General features: G+C 47.8%; 1 protein-coding gene across 3 annotated transcripts in view; it reads right to left on the bottom strand.

Moving 5' to 3' along the window:
• The window catches only part of KDM1B (lysine demethylase 1B), an 821676-nt gene that overhangs the window by 269097 nt on the left and 526168 nt on the right, over positions 1-26411 (bottom strand). For all 3 annotated transcript variants that reach the window (XM_085607096.1, XM_085607097.1, XM_085607098.1), the window contains exon 14: positions 14888-15015. In XM_085607096.1, the coding sequence (XP_085463222.1) occupies positions 14888-15015 (128 nt within the window). The remainder of the gene's footprint in view (positions 1-14887; positions 15016-26411) is intronic.

The following is a 26411-nucleotide window of genomic DNA, read 5'->3' as shown; positions in this document are numbered from 1 at the left end:
CTGGTAGGCCTAGGGTACACCTATGCCCTGGGTACCTAGGGTACACTGTACAGGGGCCAATAAGGTGATCCTATCCAAATGGGTTATGCACCTAAAGTACATAGTATTAATTTAGAGAGAGAACAGCAGGGCTGTGGGTCTGATTAGCAGGCCCACAGCCACATCTAAGTCGAAAACCAGTAAAGCAAAAGCAAAAAGTGGGGGTGAACATAGAAAGCAGACCCTACTCTCCTACAACCTCCACGAAGGAATGAAGGCCGTCGCTGACTGGATGAGGAACAGCTGACTGAAGCTGAATTCGGACAAGACGGAGGTCCTCATCCTTCGGATCCACCCCCTCTGCCTGGGACGACTCCTGGTGGCCGACTGCACTAGGAACACCCCCAACACCCACCGACCACGCACGCAACCTAGGGATCATCCTCGACTCCACCCTCCATGACGAAGCAGGTCAACGCTGTCTCCTCCTCCTGCTTCAACACCCTCCACATGCTTCGCAGGATCTTCAAGTGGATCCCCACCGAAACAAGGAGGACAGTCACCCAGGCCCTCGTCAGCAGTAGACTGGACTATGGAAACGCACTCTACGCAGGAGCCCCGGCCAAACTCCTGAAACGGCTTCAACGCATCCAGAACGCCTCCGCACGCCTGATCCTCGACATCCCTCGCCGCAGCCACATCACACCCCACCTGAGAAACCTGCACTGGCTCCCTTTCAACAAGAGGATAACCTTCAAACTCCTCACCCACGCACACAAGGCACGCCACAACACCGGTCCAACATACCTCAACAGCCGACTCAGCCTCTACACCCCCATCCGCCAGCTCCACTACGCAGACTGCACCCTCGCCACCATCCCCCGCATCCGAAGAGTGACCGGCGGCGGCAGATCATTCTCCCACCTCGCTGCCAAGACATGGAACACCCACCCCATGCGCCTGCGGCAGACCGAAGACCTTCTGACCTTCAGAAGACTCCTCAAGACCTGGCTCTTCGAACAGTAGCAGCTTCCCCACCCCCTCCCCCAGCGCCTTGAGACCCTCTCGGGTATGCAGCACGCTTTACAAATGCCATGCATGATTGATTGATTAATTGGTTCCATCTTGAGCTTGCGTAGAAGTCTTGGGATCAACGGAAAGGGGGGAAATGCGTACGCAAAGATTCCTGTCCATCTCATCATGAGGGCGTTGCCCCAAGAGCCCTTCTCCGGTTCCCAACTGGCAAAGAATGGGCACTTTTGATTGTTCTTGGAGGCAAAGAGATCCAGATTTGGTTTGCCCCACATCTGCAACAAGTGTTTCACGACTGATTGATCCAACCCCCATTCGTGACAGGACTTCGAGGTCCTGCTCAGAGTGTCCGCTAAAGTGTTGTGAATTCCCGGCAAATGGTCTACTTTGATCGTGATATTGTGAGAAAGCAGCCATTCCCAAATGCTTTGAGCTTCTTGAGACAGAATGTGAGAACGGGTACCTCCTTGCTTGTTTAAGTAGTGCATGCAAGTGGTGTTGTCGGTTCTGGTAAGAACTGTTGACCCTTGAAGCCTTGGGAGAAAGGACTGCAACGCCAGGAAAATGGCTCGAAGTTCTAGGAAACTGATACGCATCCTTGCCATCACAGCGGACCACCTTCCTCTTATACAAAGATCCTGAAGGTGTGCACTCCACCCTTCTAGGGATGCATCTGTAGTGAGGATGAAGTCCGGTACTAAAGGCAGAAAAGTGAGCCCGATTGAGACATTCTTGGAGCGCAGCAACCAGGAAAGCGCTTCTCGCATAACTGGAGTAATTTCTACTAGGTCGTCGAACGACCCCGAGATCTGCAGCCACTGACTGTCTAGTTCCTCTTGAATCGGCCTCATTCTTAGACGGGTGTGAGGTACTAACAGAATTGCTGATGATAGTATTCCCAGGAATGATTTGATGAGTCTCACAGAAGCGAACCTTCTTTTTAGGAGTTCTGGTGCCAGAGAAATGAGACGTGTTTGCCTTTCTTTGAACAAGAATGCCTTGTCCCAGGTAGTATCCAACACTGCCCCTAGAAATTGAATTCTTTGAGAAGGGCAAAGAACTGATTTTTAAATGTTCAGGGATAGCCCCAGGGATTGAAACAGCTGTAGGCATGAGGACGTTGCTCGAGAAGCCTGCCGAAAGGAAGGAGCCTTTATAAGCCAATCGTCCAGATAAGGGAATACTTGTATGCCTTGAAGTCTGAGGTGAGCTGCCACCAGAGCCAGGAATTTCGTGAAAACTCTCGGGGCTGAGCGCAGGCCGAAGGGAAGGACTTTGAATTGGAAATGGACACCTGCCACAGTAAAACAAAGCAATTTCCGATGCTTGGGGTGAATGGGGATGTGGAAATACGCATCCTGGAGATCCAATGTTGTTATGAAATCTGCAAGGTCCAGAAGCTGAAGGATTTCTTGCAAGGTGACCATGCAAAAGGATTTCTTCTGAAGATTTTTGTTCAGCTTTCTTAAATCCAGGATAGGTCTCCATTCCCCTGACTTTTTCTTTATTAGAAAAAGCAGGAATAAAACCCTTTCCCCACTTGAGAGCGAGGCACTCTCTCTATCAGTCCTTTCGAGAGCATGGTTTCTGCTTCCTTCCTGAGAAGAGCAAGATGTGGAGGATGTTTCTTTAAAGGTGGATGAGGAGGGGGTATTGACAAATTCCCGGGTATGCCCAAATTTTAGAATATCCAAGACCCACTTGTCTGTGGCTAGTCTTTTCCAATTGTTCAGATGTCGGGATACATTCAGAATCCTGTAAATAAGGCGTGGCAGATCTGCTGCCTGCAGCAAGTGCTAAGAAGTCGTCACTGTTTTCTAGCAGAATCCCTGCCTTGAGGTTGACGTCTTCTATTCTGCTGTCTATAAGGGACAGTTGGAGGGTTTCTGTAGGACTGCTGCTGTTACTGTTGATAATTATATCTTCCCTGTATGCCTTGGTTTTGGTATCTTTGATAGCCACCATGAAAGGAATACGATCCTCTGCCCCTAGATCCCCGAAAAGGAGTCTTCCTATATTGCAAGGTGCCAAGGGCTCTGGAAGCGTCAGTATCTTTTTTGATCTCTTGCAAAGCTTCATCTATGTGTTTTCCAAATAACATAGCACCATCGAATGGCATGTCCAAAATCTTTGTTTGGACCTCAGGGCGAAAGGTGGTAGATTTCAACCATCCCTGACTTCTAAGGACTGCTGCTCCGGCAAGTTGACGGAAGCCCAAGGAGGCTAAATCCATCGAAATATCAATAAATTCTGATGCAGCCCTTTCTCCTTCAAGAAGAATTTTCCTTGCCTCCTGCTTCTTGTCATCAGGTAGGAAATCAAGGTATGGAGAAATGTCTGACCATAGTTGGCGGTCATATCTCCCTAGAATCGCCAAAGAGTTAGTAGCATGAACTGAAGCACCCGCCATGGTGGTGAAACGCTTACCAATGTTATCGAGGCGCCTCCCATCCTTACCAGGCGGTGCTGTCACAGGAATGGATGGATTCCGAGACTTGCGCTGAGCCGCCTGTGAAATAATGGAATCTGGTCTAGGATGTCCGGACAGGCAAGCAGGAGCATCATCCGGTGCTTTGTACTTTTTTATCAATTCTAGGGAGAATCGCAGGCACTGAAAATGGAGCTTTCATTATTTTAGTCCCTTCTTCCCAGATATGTTCTATTATAGTGATAGAACGCACAGACTTCCTACTTTGGTCCTTAAAATCGTAAAGGAAACATCTGTTTGCTTCACAGATACAGGAAGATGAAACCTGGTTGCTGCCCTTTCCATAATTGCGTGAAAACCCCCGATATCTTCAGGAGGGGAATCTACTGCCTGAGGAACTGGTGACGATGGCGTAGGAATCAAATATTCATCCCATTCATCCACAGTCGTGGGTGAGTTTGGTAATTCCCCATCTTCAGCCACAGTATCGCCACCATCATCTTGAACTAAATGTTGCACAGGTACAACCTCCTGAGGTACATTGATAGGGGCAGCAGGACTTGCAATCTGCAAAACCGCAGACGTAGTGGGTTGAGTTGGAACAGGCTCTGTTGGAGGAAAGCATGTATGATAATCCCTCAACATAGCAATCAGATCCTGCATCAAGGCTATAGGCATCTGCACCATAGGTTCTTGCTGAAATGAAGCCTCTTGAGGACCCCGCAGAGACTCACAAGGCTAATAGTACTCTTCCTCATCATCCTGATACTTGATCCGGAGTTGAGAAGGGCTACGTGCTGGGCTAAAAAGTCCATCATCATCTGACTCTTCCAGATAGTGACTAGGAGGCAAGGGTGAAATATGAGAAACGTCCTGGGAATAGTTTTTTGAAGATGAGAATGACGACAACAATTTTGATATTAAAACTGGTGTAATCTGTAAAGATGCAGGCCGTTTACGCTTCAGCGTCGACGAGATATACAGACGGTGAATCAGTATCAGCAGAGATAGCCATAACAGAAGCTACCGTCGACGTTGTAATGGTCGACGTCGTTGTTGGAAAAGCCATCGTCGACGATGTTGTCGTCATCTTCGAAATTGCTGCCGTCGTCGACGGTGGACTCGTCGACAGGTGTTGAATCGACGTTGACGGTGGACCCGTCGACGAGAGTTGTAACGTCGTCGATGTCGAAAGCATCGACGGCATGTGTCCCCTCGACGACGAAGTAGGCGTCGACGGCGATGATCTACTCATCGACGGTGCGGTCGTCGACGAAGCGATCGCCAACGACGGGATTTTCTTCGTCGACGTCGAGGAATCACTCACCATCTGAGGAGATTTCATCGTCGACTATGCTTTTTACGACGTCAACGGGATCTCAGAAAGAGATTTCTGCTGTTTTGAGGCAGTTTTCACTGAAATCTTCATCTTTTCAGCAGATTTCACCTCAGAAGAGAATGAAAGCTTCTCTTTTTTAGAGGAAGAGTGACCAGTCTCAGAGTGAGGCTTCTTCAAGGTCTTACTCTGTCGCTCAGGGTGATCACCAGATCTATCCCTCTTTTTGGCCAGAGGGGTGGACGCCTGAGGACTCACACAGCCATCATTTCCTGAAACAACATCAGAAGTAGCCTTCAACTTCTCCAACCAAACCAGCAATCTTCCCTCTCTGTCTTTCAAAGTCTTGGCAGGTAAGGTTCTACAGATTCTGCTGTCTTTAACCTTGTGTGCTGGGTAAAGACAATAAATACATTCCTTGTGGGGATCCTCAAAATGTAGTCTCTTCTACCCACATGATGAACGAGGCAAAAACAAGCTTTTCTTTGATGAATCAGACATGTCTACTCACAAAGATCAGCTTAAGGTGAAGAAAAACTGAGCAGAGCTCAGGGAGACTCCCTGTCGCACGATGTGCGGTAAAACAATCTGAGGGTTTGCCTCACTGTGGAGGGTTCTAAGAGGGTTCTGAGGCCTGATTGGCTGGGTTCCAAATTTGGTTCTTTTTACAAAAGGACTAAGATAGGCTAATGTAGTGACCTTGCTGTCCATAGTAGCCTATTGTATAATGTTTTTATGACTATTATGTATATGTTTTATTGTACCGCGAGACTCCCACCTCGTCGGCGGGGATGATTCTAAGCATGTGAATCTATGAAAGATACCCCAATACTGGATAATATATAGTACTCCTACCTAGTGCATCCTAAACTATCACGTCTATGGTGAGTAGATCTGCCAAATCCCTATAAGGTGGTCTAACTTGTGGGTTAACGTCAGCAGGCTGCTTGTCTATGTGTAGAGTTGAACAGGATCCCCGCATGAGGTAAATAGAAATCAGCTGAGCTGCAATTTTGACATGTGGGTGATCTCTTTATGCCAGAGAAATGCTCGTCTGTCTAAACAAAGGGTGCATGTTGTGTGTATATATAATATCATCCCTGTTACCAAGCCATGTACCCAGTCATGCTGCTATTTTTATGCTGATGTGATAGTTCTGTTACGAACAGCTAAAACAAACAACATCTTGAGTGATGAACTTTGCCCATGTACAGAATGTTTAAGGTGTTCTGATAAGAGTGGCTACAAAATGGTAGTGTAAGCAAAGCTAAGTTCTAAGAACATTATCCTAAGTGTGCACGCAAATTAATGTATGTCAAATGCCATTGAGTTGCAGGGAAAAAAGGCAATTTAAGAACTTGAGCATGTAAAATGGCATTTCTTAACAGGGCCTACCACACCCACATGACAGTGGTAACCTCTGAAACCATGCCCGAAAGCTGGAAAGAGGCAGTTATCAAAGCCATATTTATAAAGGGGGATCCTCAAGACCTTTTGACTTATAGGCTTATTAGCCTTTCTGCTGTAAGTCTAAACGTGTTTGTAGGAGGCTGGCTTAGTATATAGTGCTCTAAGATGTAAGTGTAGCACCCTGCACTAATCCGGACAACCCTTATGCTGATTTTAGTGGTCTTAGACAAATTAGAAAGCTCTCTAAGTGGTAGCTGTGGGGAGCAGCCTTCAGGCGTAGTCCAGAAGGAGTGTAAAGCAGCTTGTTTTACCAGTACTTAATCTTATGGTATTGGTTAAGTTAAAAAGAACCACACAGTGTAGTTATATAAAATATGTATTTATTATTAATATGATACAGTATCTCCTGTCCGGAGATATATGCACAGTACACATAGTACATGTCAAAAGAATAAGCGTGAGGCACAGATATACAGTGGTCTCCAAAAGGGGGGGGGGGGGGGGGAGACCAAACCATATACTAAAATAGTGGAATGCGCACCACAACTCAAGTCAAGAGTGGACGTAGAAGAGTCGGGCCCGAAGGAACCCCCCCAAGGTGAGTATCTAGGAACCCCACGGACGTTGTGTGCAGAGTGGGAACACGACTGCGTACTCAATTCCAGTCAATGGGTAAGTCGCAGTTGCAATTTTAAAGAAGGACCTTCCCAGCAGACCCAGAAGAAACCAAGAGGAAGACAGAAGGTTGGAGAGTCAACCCACCCGTCTATGGACACCCCAGGAATCAGGATACCTACACCAGGGAAGCCAAGTGCGAAGTGGCATCGGAAATCGCCTTAGACCACAATGGAGGATTTCAGGAAGATGTCGCTGATGAAGACGGTGAGAAGAGTCCGGTGGAACCCAAAGGTGGATTCAAGCTGAAAGGTACCTGCAAGCAGAAGGGACAGAGTCTATGCCAATTAGGAGTGACCAGGAGGCACGGAAGACGAATGCCCACTGATGTCAGAGATGCAGGAGAGTTACCTGTGCCCTTGAAGGTGCAGCTGTACGGACTAGGCAATGCTGACGAACAGCAGGAGCCGTTCACGAGCTGTCTCGCGTCGGATGTCAAGAGCCAAGGGGCCAGTGCCCGGCACGGGCACCAACAAGCCTTGGCAGCGGCAAACAACGAAGTTGAAGAAAAAGGTGCAGTGTCTGGACCAGCAAGATCCAAGTGACTCAACACGAGCAGGTAAGTTAGAGCAGGCCCAGAGCAAGCAGGGGAGCCCACTGAAGCCAAAGGAGACCGTTGAGAGAACCCAGGGAGTGGAGGCACAGGAGTCACAAGAGGAACTCAAGCAGCTCACCAAAGGATGAAGGCCCACGGTGCAAAGGATGCGGTGCAGGCGAAGATCTTGGCAGTAGAAGATGCTTAAGGCTGGATCTTCTTGGAGCCCGAAGATCTCTGGAGGAGAGAGTCAAGAAGCCTTGGCAATGGCAAGTCGGCGCGGTGCACAGGGTTTTATTCCAGCGATTCTGCTGAGGGATACTGGCCTCAAACTTGGTGAGAAGACAGTGCAGGCCTCGAGGGAGTTGCAGAACCACCCACCACTTGTGTTGCTGAGCCTTTTGGATGCCGTGGGAGTCCAGGATCAGCAGACCGGTCAGCTATGTTGCGGTGCCTGCAGATGCAGGGGAGTGACTACTACCCTCCAAGAGAGATTCCTTTGGGTGTCTTGGATGTCCACAGGCCCTGTGAAGAACCTGTATGGAGCACAGGCACAGACGTTGCAGCAGACTTGCAGGACGACTAGACCAGGAGCAGCAGGAGTCTTCCCAGTTGCAGTCTTGGTTCCCAAAGCGAAAACCAGTGAAGTCAAAAGTGCCCAGACGGTTGCAGTGGTATTGGATCTGAATCTTGTTCCACGACTAATCTAGGGACACATCCACAGGTAAGCCCTTAAGTCCCCTAAGGAAAGGGTTGGGACAATTCAGGGGTCCCTCCCACAGAGGGGCTGGACAGTGGGGAGGATACTCCCATGTCTTTTGTCCAGTTTCATGCCACAGTGGGTGCCAACGGCTCTCTGAACAGGTTTGAACTGAGGTATGCAAGGAGGGCACCAAATGTGCCCTACAAGCAGTCTCAGTGGCGCTGGCAAATGCCCTCACCCTGTCCCAATACACTAAAACCTGTCTGGGAGGTGGTCACACCTCCCTGTGACAGGAAACCTATTGTCCTGTCTTCCGCTGCTCGAGCTTGGCTCAGCAGCAGGAGGGCAGAATCATTTCTCTGGTCGGCTGCAGGCATAGTTTGCTGTCCAGGTCTAGAAGACTGGTACCGGGAGCACTGAAGGCCTACCGGAGAAGCTTTACAGTCCATGGAATCATACCTCCCATACTGTTTATGGTGTGGGAGGGATGATTCCAACATGTTTGATACCAAACATGACAGGGGTTTGTTACAACCAGTTTAGAGATACCATTGAGTAAGAAGGACCTTCCCAGCAGACCCAGAAGAAACCAAGAGGAAGACGGAAGGTTGGAGAGTCACCCCACCCATCTATGGACACCCCACGAATCAGGATACCTACACCAGGGAAGCCAGGTGCAAAGGTGCGAAGTGGCATCGGAAATCGCCTTAAGACCACAATGGAGGATTTCAGGAAGATGTCGCTGATGAAGACGGTGAGAAGAGTCCGGTGGAACCCAAAGGTGGATTCAAGATGAAAGGTACCTGCAAGCAGAAAGGACAGAGTCTATGCCAATTAGGAGTGACCAGGAGGCACGGAAGACGAATGCCCACTGATGTCAGAGATGCAGGAGAGTTACCTGTGCCCTTGAAGTTGCAGCTGTACGGACTAGGCAACGCTGACGAACAGCAGGAGCCGTTCACGAGCTGTCTCGCGTCGGATGTCAAGAGCCAAGGGGCCAGTGTCCGGCACGGGCACCAACAAGCCTTGGCAGCGGCAAACAACGAAGTTGAAGAAAAAGGTGCAGTGTCTGGACCAGCAAGGTCCAAGTGACTCAACACGAGCAGGTAAGTTAGAGCAGGCCCAGAGCAAGCAGGGGAGCCCACTGAAGCCAAAGGAGACCGTTGAGAGAACCCAGGGACTGGAGGCACAGGAGTCACAAGAGGAACTCAAGCAGCTCACCAAAGGATGAAGGCCCACGGTGCAAAGGATGCGGTGCAGGCGAAGATCTTGGCAGTAGAAGATGCTTAAGGCTGGATCTTCTTGGAGCCCGAAGGTCTCTGGAGGAGAGAGTCAAGAAGCCTTGGCAATGGCAAGTCGGCGCGGTGCACAGGGTTCTATTCCAGCGATTCTGCTGAGGGATACTGGCCTCAAACTTGGTGAGAAGACAGTGCAGGCCTCGAGGGAGTTGCAGAACCACCCACCACCTGTGTTGCTGAGCCTTTTGGATGCCGTGGGAGTCCAGGATCAGCAGACCGGTCAGCTATGTTGCGGTGCCTGCAGATGCAGGGGAGTGACTACTTCCCTCCAAGAGAGATTCCTTTGGGTGTCTTGGATGTCCACAGGCCCTGTGAAGAACCTGTATGGAGCACAGGCACAGACGTTGCAGCAGACTTGCAGGACAACTAGACCAGGAGCAGCAGGAGTCTTCCCAGTTGCAGTCTTGGTTCCCAAAGCGAAAACCAGTGAAGTCAAAAGTGCCCAGACGGTTGCAGTGGTATTGGATCTGAATCTTGTTCCATGACTAATCTAGGGACACATCCACAGGTAAGCCCTTAAGTCCCCTAAGGAAAGGGTTGGGACAATTCAGGGGTCCCTCCCACAGAGGGGCTGGACAGTGGGGAGGATACTCCCATGTCTTTTGTCCAGTTTCATGCCACAGTGGGAGCCAACGGCTCTCTGAACTGGTTTGAACTGAGGTATGCAAGGAGGGCACCAAATGTGCCCTACAAGCAGTCTCAGTGGCGCTGGCAAATGCCCTCACCCTGTCCCAATACACTAAACCCTGTCTGGGAGGTGGTCACACCTCCCTGTGACAGGAAACCTATTGTCCTGCCTTCCGCTGCTCGAGCTTGGCTCAGCAGCAGGAGGGCAGAATCATTTCTCTGGTCGGCAGCAGCCATAGTTTGCTGTCCGGGTCTAGAAGACTGGTACCGGGAGCACTGAAGGCCTACCGGAGAAGCTTTACAGTCCATGAAATCATACCTCCCATACCGTTTATGGTGTGGGAGGTATGATTCCAACATGTTTGATACCAAACATGATAGGGTTTGTTACAACCAGTTTAGAGATACCATTGAGTAATGACGCATGGCCACTCTATGTATCGAAATTGCTGATGCACTTACAACCCAGGAGAATGGACTCCGAAGGTTGTAGGAGTGTCCTACTCATGCAGGGGTACACTTAAACTTAGAACCGTGCAGCCTGCCTTCAGGACTGAGCTGCTGCCTTAGGGGTGACGTAGGTTTTAAGTGCAGTAACAACAGATATAAGGAAACTTATATCTGTCATAAGTGGTGCTAGCATCAGCTTACACAGGCTGCAATGGCAGGCCTATAGTTACAATTTGAGTGGTCTCTCATGGGTGGCATAATACATGCTTCAGCCCATAGGAGACTCCTGGTATACCTATGCCCTGGGTACCTTAGCACCATATACTAGGGACTTACAAGAGTGCACCAGTAGCCAATCTGGAGTGTACCTAATACTCACCATGTCCAATCTAGGGAAGAAGCAAGAGACTGGGGTCCAGATTAGCAGGATCCCAGTCAGTAAAACCTAATCACACCAGCAAAAAGTGGCAGTGACTATGAAAGAAGATCCTTCTTTCCAACAGTGTTCTCCAAACTAAGGACATAGGGTCAATTAGGCAAGGGTTGAATAAAATTATGAAGGCTTGTTGTCTCAAAAAAGACTGACTAAGATGGCTTACGCCAGGGAAGTGTTTTGGCACCATGTATGTATGTATATATCAGAGTTACCTCAAATTTGACAGATCTGCATGCATTTGCACCCAAAATGGGAGGGTGTCACTTCCCCTGCTTACTATAAGTGCTGAGTTCATTAACTTCGCCTGCCGTCAAACTACATGAAGAGACCCTGACCTATCTGAATCAAGGCCAGTCTTATAAAATCAGGCTCCTTGACAACAGGAAATACATAAAGAACATCATCCGTGTAGTTTTCCATGATCGACGTTTACAATATACAGACCACCAACAACTAGAAGACTGGAGGTGGAGCCTAGATTTAGATATCCCATTATCGGCTGGTATCTTAGACCCTCGGGCGAGTCCACCACAGTTAAATACAGTGGAGTTTCTTTGGGATTCTTTAAAAAGAGCTTCAGCATTTATTCAGGTGCACTGTATCAGTACCAAATTTACTCCAAGAAACCATGGAGGTGAGAAGTGCTCTTATGTAACCCACAAGGGGAATGCACGTCAAAATTTGAAGTGAGGCGTAGTATCCAACATGGTTGCGTCTTGGCACCTCTGTTGTTTTCACTATTTATCAACGGGGTGGACAGTCATCTACAGTCAGTACAGGCCCATACCCCTAAGGCTGCTGGGCATCCAATACTAGTGCTGCTTTACGCAGATGATGCAGTACTCATAGCCAGAATACCATTGGCTATGCAGAAATCGATGAAAGTCTTTGGGGAATACATGGCTTCTAAAAAAAGGATTACAAACAAAACCAAAACATTTACCATGATATGTGGCTAAAGACGAAAACCCTGTAGAATCCCCCTGCCCCCTTTCTAGATTGATAATACCCCAATCTTTCAGTTAACTCCTTCTACTATTTGGGCATCTCATTTGCAGGCAATGGTTCTTGGCAACAACATGTTAAACACCAGAGCCAAAATGAGTAGGGTCTCCCAGGGGATTTTAAAATTTGCCTCTAAACTGAGTAGTCGACCCATTTGAGAAACCGTAGCCATTTATAATGCAAAAGGCATGACAACTGCAACGTATGGGGCGGGCCTCTGTGGCTACGTAAATGCCCACTTATTACAAACTGAGGAAGATGCACTCTTTAAACGACTGTTATGTCTGCCACCCTGTGCATCTAATATGATAGTCCATAATGAGGTAGGTCAGCAGTTCCTTGAAGACCATTTGTTGGTGAAACCCCTCTTATCATGGACATCGATTTGTGCTAGGGAAGAAACTAGCCTCACCAGAAACATCATCCTTGACTGTCTAACCATGGATAAGCCTTTAAATATACCCTGGTTATCATGTATTAACTCCTGCCTTGGCAAACTATTTGAATTGTCAATTTGGCCTGACCCTATCCTGTTTGCATCATTATCTAAGAACAGGATTAAAAGCTTATTTATCCAAAATAGGCTAGATAAACGCGAGTCAGACGATGAGCTTAAATCATCAGTCACATTTATAAGTCCCTGGATAAGGAGGAGGGAGATAACTACTACCTGGCCTTTGTAACCACTATGCAGCATAGATTTGACCGAACAAGGCTGAGATGTGGAATAGCGCATCACCTTGTTGCCTTCCCCTCCATGGGATCCTGCCCTCCCAGCACATATTCCTGTCCCTGTGATGGACAGAGTAAACAGAGCACTCTGCACTTTCTATTATTCAGTGAATTGTACCAGCACCTCAGGGTACCGTATTTGAAACCTTTGCTAGTAACCCAGAATATCAGACCTTATAAAGTGGTGATGAAGTATCTGGCGTCACTGGGCGATCCCTTCCTGTGTCATGTTACACTTTTTATACTGAATACAATGAAAATAAGAAAATCTTATTGTAATGGATAAGGAACCTGTTTCTTTTTTTAACTACACTATACATTTTTATATATTTTTTATAATATTTTTATGATTGGTGTTAAAATAATAATGATTGTCGTATTTATGAATTCTAGTTGATGACCATCTTTTTACTGTGGTTTTTAGCAGCACTAAAATGACTTGGAATTTATGGTGATGTGACCGGACTTTTCATTGTCTTTATTTTATATTGGTATGTGTTTTTACTGATGTACTTTTATGGTTGTTTTATTTTCAACTGAATAAAGAATATGAATCGAATCGACAAACATCAATGTTTCATTCATGGAGTTAGAGTACAGGAAGTCACCTCTTACAGGTATCCTGGCTTCCTTTTTGGTTCACATTTAGAGTGGAAATCCCATTTGAATGCTGTTAAAGCACTTCCTTGTGTTCTGGGGTGTGGTAAGGTTAACAGGGTCTATGGTGGCTATGACATGACCTTTAAGGCGATGGTGAAAACAAAATGTCTTTATAGTACAGAGATTATTTTTGTACGAGTGGATTTTATGATTGGAATAAGTTGGAAGGCCAATGCCTTAAAATATTGCCATGTCTCCCTCAATCGTCTAGCGTTCAAGGAATTAGGATAGAATTGAAGCTGGGTTTTTGGTATTATAGCTCTATGAAACTTTGTTTAAGATGTTGGAACAGCTCTTAATTGACGCTGAGGATACATTTTCCCACTTTTGTAAAAAAGAGCTTTTAAATAATGATCTGTCGTGGGCTGCGAGTGTTAGAAAGCTTTTAAACAATTTTTATACTTTGCTTTCTTCACACTCTCCCACTATAAGATTGTCCTTAAAAATGTCACGGATGGCCGTAAATATGAAAATGGAGATTTTACCTGGAGAAGATTATAGGTATTAAGGTACGAAAACATCAGGTATACACTTATTGAAATCATGGTGTAATGAGCATGTGTATTCGTACACTATAGGCTTACCAGGTCCTGGCTGCGTAATACTATACTGAAATATAGACTTGGTAGCCACTCTTCATTATATGGTATGGATTTACCCAATATGACTCTTAAGAGTTGATGAATTTTGCAACTGTGGTTTACATATAAAATGTACTAGTGTGCACATTTTATTTGGTTGTTGCTTTTATGTTGGAGAAAGGCAAAGATTTTTTAAGCCTATTTTATTGAAATATGATATTAACACACGTTATGTAGTATAAGGTTTTTATGTGTTATGCGTACATTGGCTGTAATAATAGCAGTTGGAAAATTCTTACAAGCTATTGGGAAGGAAAGTAGAGGGAATTAACATACTTGATGATTTTAATAATTGATATTTTAGTATATGTCACTTTTTTCTTTACTTATGTTGTCCTTAAACTTGTGTTTGACCTTACTAATGTTATGACATAGGCCTTAGTTATGTCTATGTATGGAATACTCTAATGGACTATATTTACAATAAACATATAGTTTACTGCTACTACAACTCACAGCAATACAAATGCACAGCTGTAGTCAAAGAGTATGTTCTACAACTATGATTATCATGTCCCCAACTGAGTGCTACTGATATCATTGACAGTTATTTGAGAATGTGCATAAATGCTCTGAAACATCCTTAGTCCAGTTAAAGCTCGAAAGAAATAAAGAAAAAGGGAACAAATGCCCAGAAAGATGAGAAAATTCTCCCAAGCCCCAATTTCTATCAGTGGGTTATTGGGGTAGTAAACAAACCTAGAGAATTCAGCAATAGTACCCAACTTCCTGGCAACTCATTAAATTCACAGTTTGCATCACGTGCAATCCCAAGTTGGGAAAGATGGAAAAACGAGGACAAACATATGACTTATAAAGATCCAACACAGCTATTAAATTCATCAGCAACACACACATTTGTTTGGCATAACGGATGGGAAAATACACATCTACTTAGTATTCCACTATGTTGCAGCTCTGACAACGAAGCAGTACTTGCCTGGTAAAGATTGCTGCCACAAGCATACTCGAGGTTACTGAGGTGGAATTGGAGTACCTTCTCCTCTAGTTCAGAGAACTGGATACCCGATTCTTGAATGAATGTTTTGTAGATTTCTTGTATCTTTTCTGGACAGAGACAAAAATGACAATCAAAGATAACATTGTCATGGCCTGATAAATTCTGTCATCATACAAAGACTGCGGTGTACACAACACTTTTCATTACATAACTAGCCACACCATTAGAAATGTTCTACAACTTACAAAAAAAATCCGAAATCTTACAAATGTGAACTGAAGCTGAGAATATGTGAATATGGAATCTCGTCAGTGAACTACAATATCCAAGAATTACTGGCAAACACAACCAATTTGGAGAAAAGAGAAAAGATTCCAACACTTTCCCACATCAGAGAAAGCATAGACATATCTTTAAAAGGCTGGCATAACCTTTAAAGTCACATTCCTACACATTGTGAGAAAAATACAAAGGAAAACTATATTACAGGATAATAAAGGATTTAGATAACATTAGCCGTCTGAGATCTGCTTCACTTTTTAGCTGATAACGGTACTTCAAAAAGAGCCATAAGGAAAATTACTGACCTGAAACTATGGGTCACCAAGTTTGCTATTTTTCAAAGAATTTATATACTTCTGAAGAGTATTGCCCCTCATCAGTCTAATAATGAACAATAGGAGAAGTTCCACTTGAGATCACCTGCTGCGTGTCGGATGCAGTCTTATGGGATGGCCATGTCCTCTGGTGATAAGGATCCATCCTCTGGCCAGGGTCTATCGTACTGGCCCTCCCTTTCAGCCCAGCGGGATAGCATGTGGCAGAATGGTTGCGCAAAGACCTCGCCTTCTTCTCTTGTCACTATCTCTCAAGGGGTCAGTTTGTTTGACGGGCGCGTTCGGTGGGAGCGGCAGACTTCTTCATCGCTGCTCTCCTTGTGCACGTGCAAAGGTGCCATTCTGCTTCCCCTCTGTCTTAACTGAGTTTGGGCTAGGCTACCCTGATCTCTTATTTCTTGGTCAGCCCCTTTCATACGCTGGACGATATGGTGGTGTGCATGTTCCCGATAGGGGCCTCCCTTCAGGGTCTACCTCGGGCTCCTCTCCATGTGGGGTCCAGGGCCTGTCTCCACTCGCCCCTGGAGGAGGGTGTATGGGTCTGTTATCCCTTTGCACCTCCCAGGTGAGAGCTCTTTCTCTCTCCATTCTCAACCCATGCCTCTCCTCTAACTCTCACCTAAGCTGCCTCTTTCCGCTCATTGTAGCGCACGGTTCTCCTTGGTAGGAGTTAGTGTCTTCCCCCACCTGAGATCTGTCAATCAGTTGCTTCAGGCCTAGGCCGTAGGGCCTGCCTGACCACGTATTTCTGACTTGGGGTTGAGGGGGAGGTCATATTGGGTGAATTCAACAACGGAGATACAAGGTCTTTAATATACGGACAGATATCGTGGTGTGAGTTTCCCCCAGCCGGAGGATGTCTTTGTGCTGGTTGCCTAGTGTAAGAGGACACTGCGGCTGTTCTATATGGTTGCTGGGAAGGATATGTCAAGCAAAACCCCTGCTGAGAGTAAGGTTGTTAAGGTACTCGAAGTGTAAATTGTCTTCTGCTTCCACCTCAAAAGGGCTGGAAGCACCGCTGCTGTAAGGTGACCATGGAGCAAGCTGTTTCCGTTTCAGATTTTATGGACTGCAAAGCATCCTCCACATGCTTCCCAAAAGGTTTTCTCCAGCGAAGGACATGTCAAGAATCTTAGACTCTATGAACAATGTTGCTTTTAGTCAACCCTGGCGATGTAACACAGCAGCTCGTGTCATCTGATGAAAGGCAGTAGAGAAAATATCCATAGCCGCATCGATATTTGAGGAGGCATTTTCCCCTTCCAGCATTATCTCTTTTGCTTCCTTTTTCTTGTCCTCTGGGAGATAGTACATAAATGCCGACATGTCAGGCCACATCTGATGGTCTTTCTCCCCAAGATGGCCATCACATTGGAAGCTCTAATTGACGGTGCCGTCTTGGTCAAGAAGCACTTGCCGATATTATCCAATCTTCTACCCTCTTTGTCTGGAGGGGCCGAGCAAGGGCTAGACAGATTTTTGTGTTTCGTTGGGCTGCCTGCATTATAACAGAGTCCGGGCAAGACTGACCTATAAGATAAGTTGGCGAGTTGTCAGGGGCCTTATATTTTTATCTAGGTTTGAAACACCAGCTGCCACTGAAGCCAGAGTCTTCATTAGCTTCAACCTGTCCAGCCAGATATATTCTTCTATTGGAATAGATCTTATTGTTCATTGAGCCGAATTCTTGAAGTATAACGAAAGCATTCGTTTGCTAGGCCGGTAGCTATAAGTTGAAGCGCTTGGATGCTATTTCAAGGAGCTTATGAAAGCCACCAATATCAGCTGGAAGTGAGTCTGCTGGGACTGGGGTACCTCACAGGTGTCTTATTCGGGTGATCCTCTGTTGAGTGAGAATACATTTCCCCTTCTTCAGGCTCTTGGTCTCAATCACTATCAGCAAAGGTATCCTCAATTGTAATAGAGCGTAGCACAGGCCTTTCCTTTTTCTGTGGTCAATAGGGCTCTTTAGAAGAGACACAGCCTGAGGGGCATCCATCCACCATCCGAGTCTGCTGCGTCGGGACACTGGCCTCAGAAAACCTTTTATAATAGTCATTAACCATGATAAACAAATCAGTGAGTAACGATATAGTGACCGCAACAGAAAACTCCTGGCCATAATGCTGTTCTTCCTCTGGATCATCGTAAGGGTAATGGTTCTGGAAGATGTCATATTCTTGAGCCAACTCCTGGCGTTTGTCCAAGAAAGATAAATCACCTTCTAGATAGGTAGAAGCACCTTGTTCACTATCCTCATCCTATCTTTCTTGACACTTGACATTAAGTAGTGAAGGGCTGTATGCAGGGCCAAAGAGACTCTCATCCCCGGATTCCTGCATCTCCAGTAGGCAAACTGGGGGTAATGGAGACACTTTTGATATGTCATAATATACAGGCGTTCATATGCCCATATCTGATATAAATATAGTGTATTTTATGTCTCTCAACGGTGCAGTCGACAATGTTACCCCAGATGGAATCTTCGTCGACGGAAGCAGGTGAGATGGAGCGGAGGACGTCAATGGAATTGCCATCAAAATTCTTGCCATTTACGACGGTCTCATTGACGACAATGTAGTCGCCGTCAGTGTCTTCACTGATGACGAAGATGTAGTTGTCGTCGTCCTGGTCGCTGGCATAGGAGATGCTGCCGTAGTCGATGGAATTGAAGGGGGAGACAGGTGTCAACACCTTCCTCACCCATGAGGCGACGGTCGCCGATGGATCCGTCGAGGGCCAAATTTTCTTCGTAGACTTTGAAATGCGTGACAGAAATAGGTGAAAAAGGAAACCATCTGTGAGAGAGAGAAGGCTCAGCAGCCTTCCTACTTTTCGATCTCTCAACACTGGTTTCCCTGCTAAAGGATTTTGTCTGCAGCCCTCATTTTTATGCTTTTTTGACGAACAGTGTCCTCTTTCTTCGCACTCAGACTGAGCTTTCTTCTTCTGAAGCCAGAAAAGAAGCCTGGCATCCCGATCCTCGAGGAACTTGGCTGATAAAGTGCAACAGTAGTTGCACTCTTTAGGTTAGTGCTGAGGGTAAAGGCAGTAAAAACATTTCTTGTGAGGGTCCTGAGAGAGGAGTCTTGATTTCACACAGGATTTACAAGGCCTGAAAAGCCTTTTCTTGGATCCCTCAGACATGGTCAAAACAGGGAAATAATCCCACAGAAACTGCATCTCAAATGTCGCTTGGACGTTCATTAGCAGTTTGAAGAGCTAACATGTCAAGAGGTGACAACAGTTACACTGTGGCAGAGCTGAAGGGTGGTAAGAAATCTGGGGAATGGTGGCTCTGCAGGCGATAAGTGCTTCATGGTCTTTGCTCTGAATGGTTGAAGTTACATACATTACATTTACATTTTTCATTGTCATAGGGAGTGTTCCAGCAATGACACAGAGGATCTAAATCTCAGATCAAAGCCCATCCGTTTCAAAATAGCAATTAAAAATGGCCATTCTAAAGAATAAAATGCCTTCTTGATGTCCAATGACAGAACCACCACAGGTATTGCTGGAGCAATAACATGCCAGGAAACCCTTTAAGTGTGTGCAGGTTGTGTCTGGTTTACATACCAGGCATAAATCCTGATTGATCAGGATGGATCAAGGAATGCATAACTATGAATCACTGATTGGCTAGGAATATACTAGTGATTACTGGTGATTTACTCTCTATATTTAGCATAGATATGGCCTTTAAGAGGTACACCTATCAGGTGATTTGCCTGGTTCATGGATCGAAACAATGAGGGCCGTACAAAGCCCAAGTGGAAGACATCCCATGTGATATGAGATTCTGCAAAACAGTTGCTTATTCACCACAGCAGAAAGTCTACTGAGACCGGAGTCCTTCCTCCACTTCACCTGTATCAGAGCTTCGGTTAGGTCCTCCACCTTTAAACTCTCATGAAGCGCATTAGGCGCAGCACTGGGCCGTTAGGTCTTTAACTGAACCAGTCATCTCTGCCAGGTCACCAGAGTTTTCTGAATATTGTGACATGTAGAGGTGTTGCGCAAACCCCTAAGCTACAGCCAAATCATTATGTACCTCTGGGTCCTCTTCATTTCCTATATCCTAAATCCATCTCCCGCCCTGCTCCCTCTGCCTAAGGCAAGTCAACAACTTTCTAGCTCAGTTCCCAACTTCATAAAACTGATAATCCCCACCCAGAAACTCTATATCCCTCGCTCTTGGACAAAATCTGGTGCTCTAGTTCTACTGAGGGATTTTTTACACAATGTTCTTCAAGGCCCAATCACAGAGTCTCTTATTCTCAACCTTTTCTCTGAGATTCTGGATATGGCTGCTCCCCTACTTGTAAGCCTCCCAAAGAGAGGCAGATGGTCGAATGAAGCTAATATTTTCCACAAAAGTCAGTGGTGGACGTCAGTTTCTGTACTACCTTCTTATCACGCAATTCTCACATATCTAACCTCCAGTCATCATACCTAACAAGAATTCTTGTCACGAAGGTCGACACTAGTGGGGAATGTTCACATATGCAAGATACAACGCTTCCCGAAATATTTCACAATGTGCACCAGGACAAATATATAAGCTAATCTCTTAGGAATGTTTCGCCCAAGCTAGCTAACCTATCTAATTAGCCAGAAATGACTAAACTAATGACCCTTTTCTTTATCAGTACAGCCTTTGGAGTTAGCAAGAGTATTGCTCCCCTTTTCTATTGTATGAACCTACAACCTAGGCAGTAGGTACAGTGATGACAAGGCAATCCTCTCTTCAGCCCAATCTCCAGAAACCACAACATACCACACCCATGGATCTGTCCAAGTTTTCTCTATCTTGAATGGCAGAAACTTTTTTGTAATAATCTAATACCCCTTTAACATATTGTGAGCCCTGATTAAACCAGGAAGGTACATTTGTTCCCTTCCAGGAAACTGCAATTGTTACAGATCAAAAGTTCATCTTAGAATTTATACTGATTTGGTAAAGTCTGGAAATAGTAGGATTTTGTCACCATTATGCATTAGGGGATCTCAGGATCCAGCTGGTTGCAGAATTGCATCCTAATCCCTGTAGTTGAAGATTCGGTTAGTGATCCCCCGTGGGCAGGGAGGTCACCGACTCAGGCTCAATGTACTCTGTCTACAGAGAAAAAAATGCACAAGCCCCAGGGAGCAAATGTTTTAGGATCAGCTCTTCAGCATATAGTTCAAAGCTGTGATCCTCAGCTTTTTCTACAACAATGCAAACATTATTATGTTTAGATTGCCCTTCCGCATTTTCTGCTATTGTCAATAGTTGCAGCACAACCTTCAAAGAATTCACTTCCACCACCAGTTTATTCATTGTTTTCTCCACCATTCCCACACATCCTGAGATTATATGAAAATCTGTACACATGAACGTAAGGTCAGTAGCCATGATGTCCAATTTTTCTCTAGTGCAGTTCTGGAGACCATACCGCAGTAAACATTGTATCACTTTTGAGCTGGTGGTAAAGTATTACAGATTTGCAATCGGAATTCGGTCGCAAAACAGTAATACATATACTATCGATTCGGTATTTGGAAGGGCGGCCATAGACACACCCCTTCCAAATACAGAATCGCGAAAGCAAATTACAATTCAGTCACAAGTTACTGAATCACATGTTGCCTTTTGTACATTTAAAAAAAGATTTTTGTGTTCGCAAACTACCCGATTCTGCGAATCAGGCCATTTGCGACTTCAAAAAAGCTTTCTACATCTGGCCCATAGTGACTGTGTAAGGCCACGAGGTAGAGGTGAACAGGTACAAGAAGATCTGAAGTTGGAGTAGACGTATGTGATGTTCCTGGCAGAAGTGGGTATAATAATGGCATGGAGTTGTGAACTGGTTGTAAAGCTACCACTCAGAAAATTATCAAGACTGATTTATTTTTAATTTGACAACAAATCTATCAGACTTGGAGGCTGATCTCAAGTTAGTAATATCAGCAACTATAGAATAGACAACAAAATTACCGTAAACTGAATCCATCTAAAAGTCTTCAATAAAGTTTCCAAATGGAATGATTTCCTTTAGCCAGCACCCATGGGCAAGTGTCCAGTACCCAAGACTGCAGTGCGAAAACTATGGGCTCACTCTTGACTCTCACCTAACTATGAACTCATTGTTTGGTTTACATTAAATGAGTCTTGTTTACATTAAATGAGAACACTAAAAATAACTATCACTTTTCTTTCTTTCAAGCACAAAGTAAGAGTAGCTAATGCATTTAACCACAGCAAACTTTATGATGGAAATGCAATTTATTTAGGACTCTTTAAAAAAAAGCATTGCTCACCTTCAGCACATTCCGAATGTTAATTTTAAACCATCTCACCGGATCCCTCCTTACATATTGCAAATGCTTCGGCTTACTATTGCCACAAGGGTCTAATTTCAAACAGCATTCATTCTATAAAAAGGTACTATGGGTCGATTCTGGTTTTCTATCACAGAACCGGCACAAACACACCAAGCTAGTCACTTGAGATCCATGACACAACAGACATGAGCTCTAAGAACAGACATGAAAAATAGGGAGACAGGGCTTTATCCGTTACTGGCCCTAAACCTTGGAATACGCTCACCATCTATTTGCGATCAGAACACAACCGTGGATTTAGGACATTTTTAAAGGTCTTACTGTTTTGCTCAGTTTACAACTGTTTCCAGTGGGTATTAAATGTACTGAGCTACTAGAGAATCTGGAATGAGTAATGGTGCACTTTATAAGTACGCATTAAAAAATACCAAAAACAAAAGTATATGGGGGCGTGGCTTGGAGAGCCAACATGGCGGCCGCGTTCTAGGCCGGCTGCGCCAGCCCGACACACATCCGACATCTATCCTGGCATCCCGGTCTTGATGGTGGCACCGAATGGTGTGGCGGAGGCATAGCACCCTGTTCTCCCCCCTTGCGCGAAGTCTGAGAGCCGGGGGCCGGGGTGGCGCCGCGATCCAGCCGCAAGGCAGGAGAGGCCTGGCAGTGCACAGGAGGCCTCAGGGGTGGTGTGCCGCGTCCCCGCTGCGGGAGAGCGGCAGACGGAGGAGCCCGGCTGGGCCAGAGGACGCACCCGGCGGCAGAGGGCGGCCTGCCCTGTGGCAGGAGGCTTGCCCACCGATTGTGAGGTGGAGCCCGGCGGTCGGGTCGGGCTGCGGCGGTAAGTGTGCAAGGCGGGAGAGGCGGCTGGTTCTGGGCTGACGCGGCACCGGAGGCACACGAAGGCGGAGGGGGCCGGCGACAGGGGCGGTGGGCCTCTGTCTGGCAGTGTCCCTATCTGCTGGAGTGGCGGGAGATCGGCGGTGTAGTCGGATCGCGGGGGTTACGGGGATCTGGTTGGCTGCCTTGCCTCTGGTTCCGGGGGGAGACTAGGCCCTGGTTCTCCCCCCCCCCCCCCCCCATGGTTCGTGGAGCAGATAACAATTGGCGGCTAGATCGGGCCGCGGGAGAGGATCTGCGTGGGGGTCTGCCTGTGAAGTCGTGGCGCACCCTCCATCTTCTTGCAAGGCTGGCCACGCTGGGAGAGCGGAGCGACAACTAGTCTGACCCACAGAATTGCGGTCGTGGACAGTCGCAATCGCCTGGTGTTGCGGGGTTGGAAGCCCGGGGGTGGCCCCCGCACCTCATGACGATTCCCTATGGAGGGGGCTCAGTGTAGGGACTCGGTGGCACGTTTGGGTCGAGGAGTGGATGCGGGGATCAGGTCGCCGGCTGGCGCCCCGTCGCCCTCATTGAGGCCTGCTTAAGGAGTCCCGCTGGTTTGAGCTGCGGACGTGCGGGACGGACTATTGGGGAAGTCGCAGACTGTGTAACATCCTAGCTGGCGTGAGAGGGTGCAATCCATCCGGCCCCGGGGCGCGGTCGGATCGGGCCCTGGGATCGGTTCCCTGCTGGGATTGTGCATCGCTCGAGCGGGGGCGGGCCGGCCCTCGGTGCACGCAGTGCCATCATGACCAGAGACAAGGGTGGCGGTGGTGCGGCCAAGCAGGGACCCATCGACAAGTTTACCTGTCCAGGGGCGGGGGCCACTGGAGGTCAACCAGGAGCGATACCGGACAACGCGGCCCTGATGGCCGCCATTACCCAGTCCAGAGACATGTTAGATGCCAAGATAGGGGCAGATGGTGCGGATCTTACTTTGCTGCGGCAGGACTTACGAAATGCGGTGGGCCGAGACGCGTATCTCTGGGGTGGAGGACGACGTTGCAGAGTTGAAATGAAAGGTGGTGGCGATGGAGACCGTCCAAAAGGGCCTCATGCACCGAGCAGAAGATGCGGAAGGACGGGCCCGAAGAAACAATCTCTGATTCGTTGGCTTTCCTGAGGGCTGCGAGGAGGGAAACATAGTGCGCTTTCTCACCGCTCCGCTAGAGGGCTGGCTTTCCCCCGATGCGATATCCAGGTGCTTTGTGTAGGAGCGGGCTCATCGGGCTCTCCTGCAGAAGCCCCCGGTGGGGGCCCGCCCGCGGCCTGTCATCGCCAAATTCTTGAACTATTTGGACTGAGATGCCATCCTGAAGCAGGCTAGGGCCAAAGAACTCCTCCTCTTCAATAACTCATGGATCCTGATCTTCCCAGACTATACGCGACAGGTCCAGCAGCAGCGTCAGTCTTTTATGGCCGCCAAGGCCCGGCTGAGAGAGCCTAAACTCCCATACGCTCTGCTATTTCCGGCCCGACTCTGAGTGGTCTTTCAGTCACGCACGCACTTCTTTGATACTCCGGAGGTCTTCAGATGGACGACGAGACGGTGCGGGTGCAGCCTCATACGCTGCCGGGTAGGGAATCAGACTCGTCTTCGGGGGAGACAGCGCGGGAGGGCCCCCGTGGCCGGAGGCAGAAAGGGGACAGGCGATCAAGGTCCAGGCGGAGCTCGAGGTCCAGTGGAGCCATCGGTCGCGGGGGATTGGCCCCTGGGGGACAGTCATTGGATCCTTAATGGAGAACGCAGGTGCTGCATAGTGACACTTTGACTGTTGGTATCCGGGATGCCTTAAACTGGGCTTTATCTACCGTCGGCTGTGAACTGGTGGGAGCCCTGTCTGGAGGTTATGGGCTGTGACTTGGGGATCCATTGGTCGGGGAAGCCTGCATTGCCCCGTTGGGGGGTGGGGGTCAGCCCCGCCGTGACAGATACTTCAAGGGTTTTTTTGAGGTATGGGGTGGGGGTTTGTTGGGGAAGGGTTGTTGTTGGGGTCAGGTCGCACGTCCACTACAGGTCCACTGCAAGTTGTACACACGCCCCCGAGGCTCCATGGTAATGAAGGACAGTGATACCATCCCCCATGGCTGACACGTCTGGTGGGGGGATGGAGATGCAGGGAGGTCTCTGTATCCTGAGCTGGAACGTGCGAGGGGTCTTGGATAAGGTGAAGCGGGGGGCCATACTCTATCATGTGAAGCGGGTGAAGGCAGATATTCTACTGCTGCAGGAGACTCATCTCCAGGGCACAAAGGCCCTCCTTTTGCAGCGGTATGGGTACCAACAGGTCTTTCACGCAGGCTTTGTGAGAGGGTCTCGTGGTGTGGCTATCCTGATACATCGCAGGGTCCCTTACACGCACGAACAGCAGTGGGTTAATGGGCAGGGTCGTTACCTATTTCTCAGGGGTAGGGTCGGTGGGGAATCTTTGATCTTAGGTAGCGTGTATGCCCCTCCCCCGTTGCAGTGGAATCTCATTGAGCGGCTGCAAACGTTGTGGGCCGATATGCCGGATGTAATGTCTGTGGTGGGTGGGGACTGGAACGATGTTATGAGCACCAGTGTGGACAGGTCAGGGGGGGTGGAGGGACGTGGGAGAGATCTCCCAACCAAATTACATTCTCTTGCGACAGGCCTGGACTGGGTGGACACATGGCGGCGGGCTCATGGCGCGGTTCGGGAGTATACGTATATATCGGCTGTTCACCACTCCTTCTCTAGATTGGATTACATCTTTGTTCCCCGGGGCATGGCTGGGAGGGTGGTGGCGGCGGAGATTCTGCCATGGGGGCTCTCAGATCACTCTCCAGTGCTCGTACGTTTGGAGGCAGGCAGGGGACGGCAGCCGTTTCGTTGGCACCTGGCAGTGTGGAATCTTCAGAAAGCGGAATATGCAGCGCACATGGGGGAGGCCATCACACAGTATTTGCTGGCAAACGTGGGATCCGTGTCGAGTGCGGCTTCTCTGTGGGAGGCGTTGAAGCCCACGCTGAGAGGGGTGGATATTTTGTGGTGTGCAGCGGCTCGCAGGCAGGATAGGGAGAAGTTGATCCGCGCCGAGGCGAACATAGAAATTCTAGAGCGACAAAACAGAGAATCGGAGAGTGCCCTGGAAGTGCGCCGGCAATTATGGGCGCAACAGGAGTGTGCAGCCTTGCAGATGGATGAGGCACACGCAGCAGAGTGTACCAATGGGGGGATAAATCTAGCAAGATGTTGAATCGCTTGTGTCAGGGCACTTTTCACGCGCAAACCTTACCGGGCATACTAGACGCAGAGGGTAACCCGATTACTGATCCTGCATCTATTGCTGAGAGTTTTGCCACATACTTTGCGGACCTTTATGCCCCCAGGGAATGTCTGTCGGCAGACATGGTGGAGAAATTTATTGTTGATCTGTCCCCCAGGGCGCTATCGGATGAGCTGGGGGACGGATTGGAGGCCCCTTTGACAGATGAGGAATTGGGGACGGCCCTGGGGGAACTTAACCCCGGGAAGGCTCCCGGCCCTAATTGGTTCCCGAGTGAATTTTTCCGTCGGTACTAGGCGCAGTTGGCCCAACACTACCGCGCGGTAGTGGAGGAGGCTCGGGACAGCGGTCGTCTCCCACCGGATTGGAGGCATGCAGAGGTGGTGGTATTTCACAAGCCTGGCCGCCCCCCGGAGCATCACGTCTCAT

This window comes from Triturus cristatus, chromosome 5_2, assembly GCF_964204655.1.
Source record: "Triturus cristatus chromosome 5_2, aTriCri1.1, whole genome shotgun sequence".
Taxonomy (NCBI): Eukaryota; Metazoa; Chordata; class Amphibia; order Caudata; family Salamandridae; genus Triturus; species Triturus cristatus.
The sequence above is the reverse complement of the archived record's forward strand: the minus strand, read 5'-3'. Positions and strand labels throughout refer to the sequence as shown.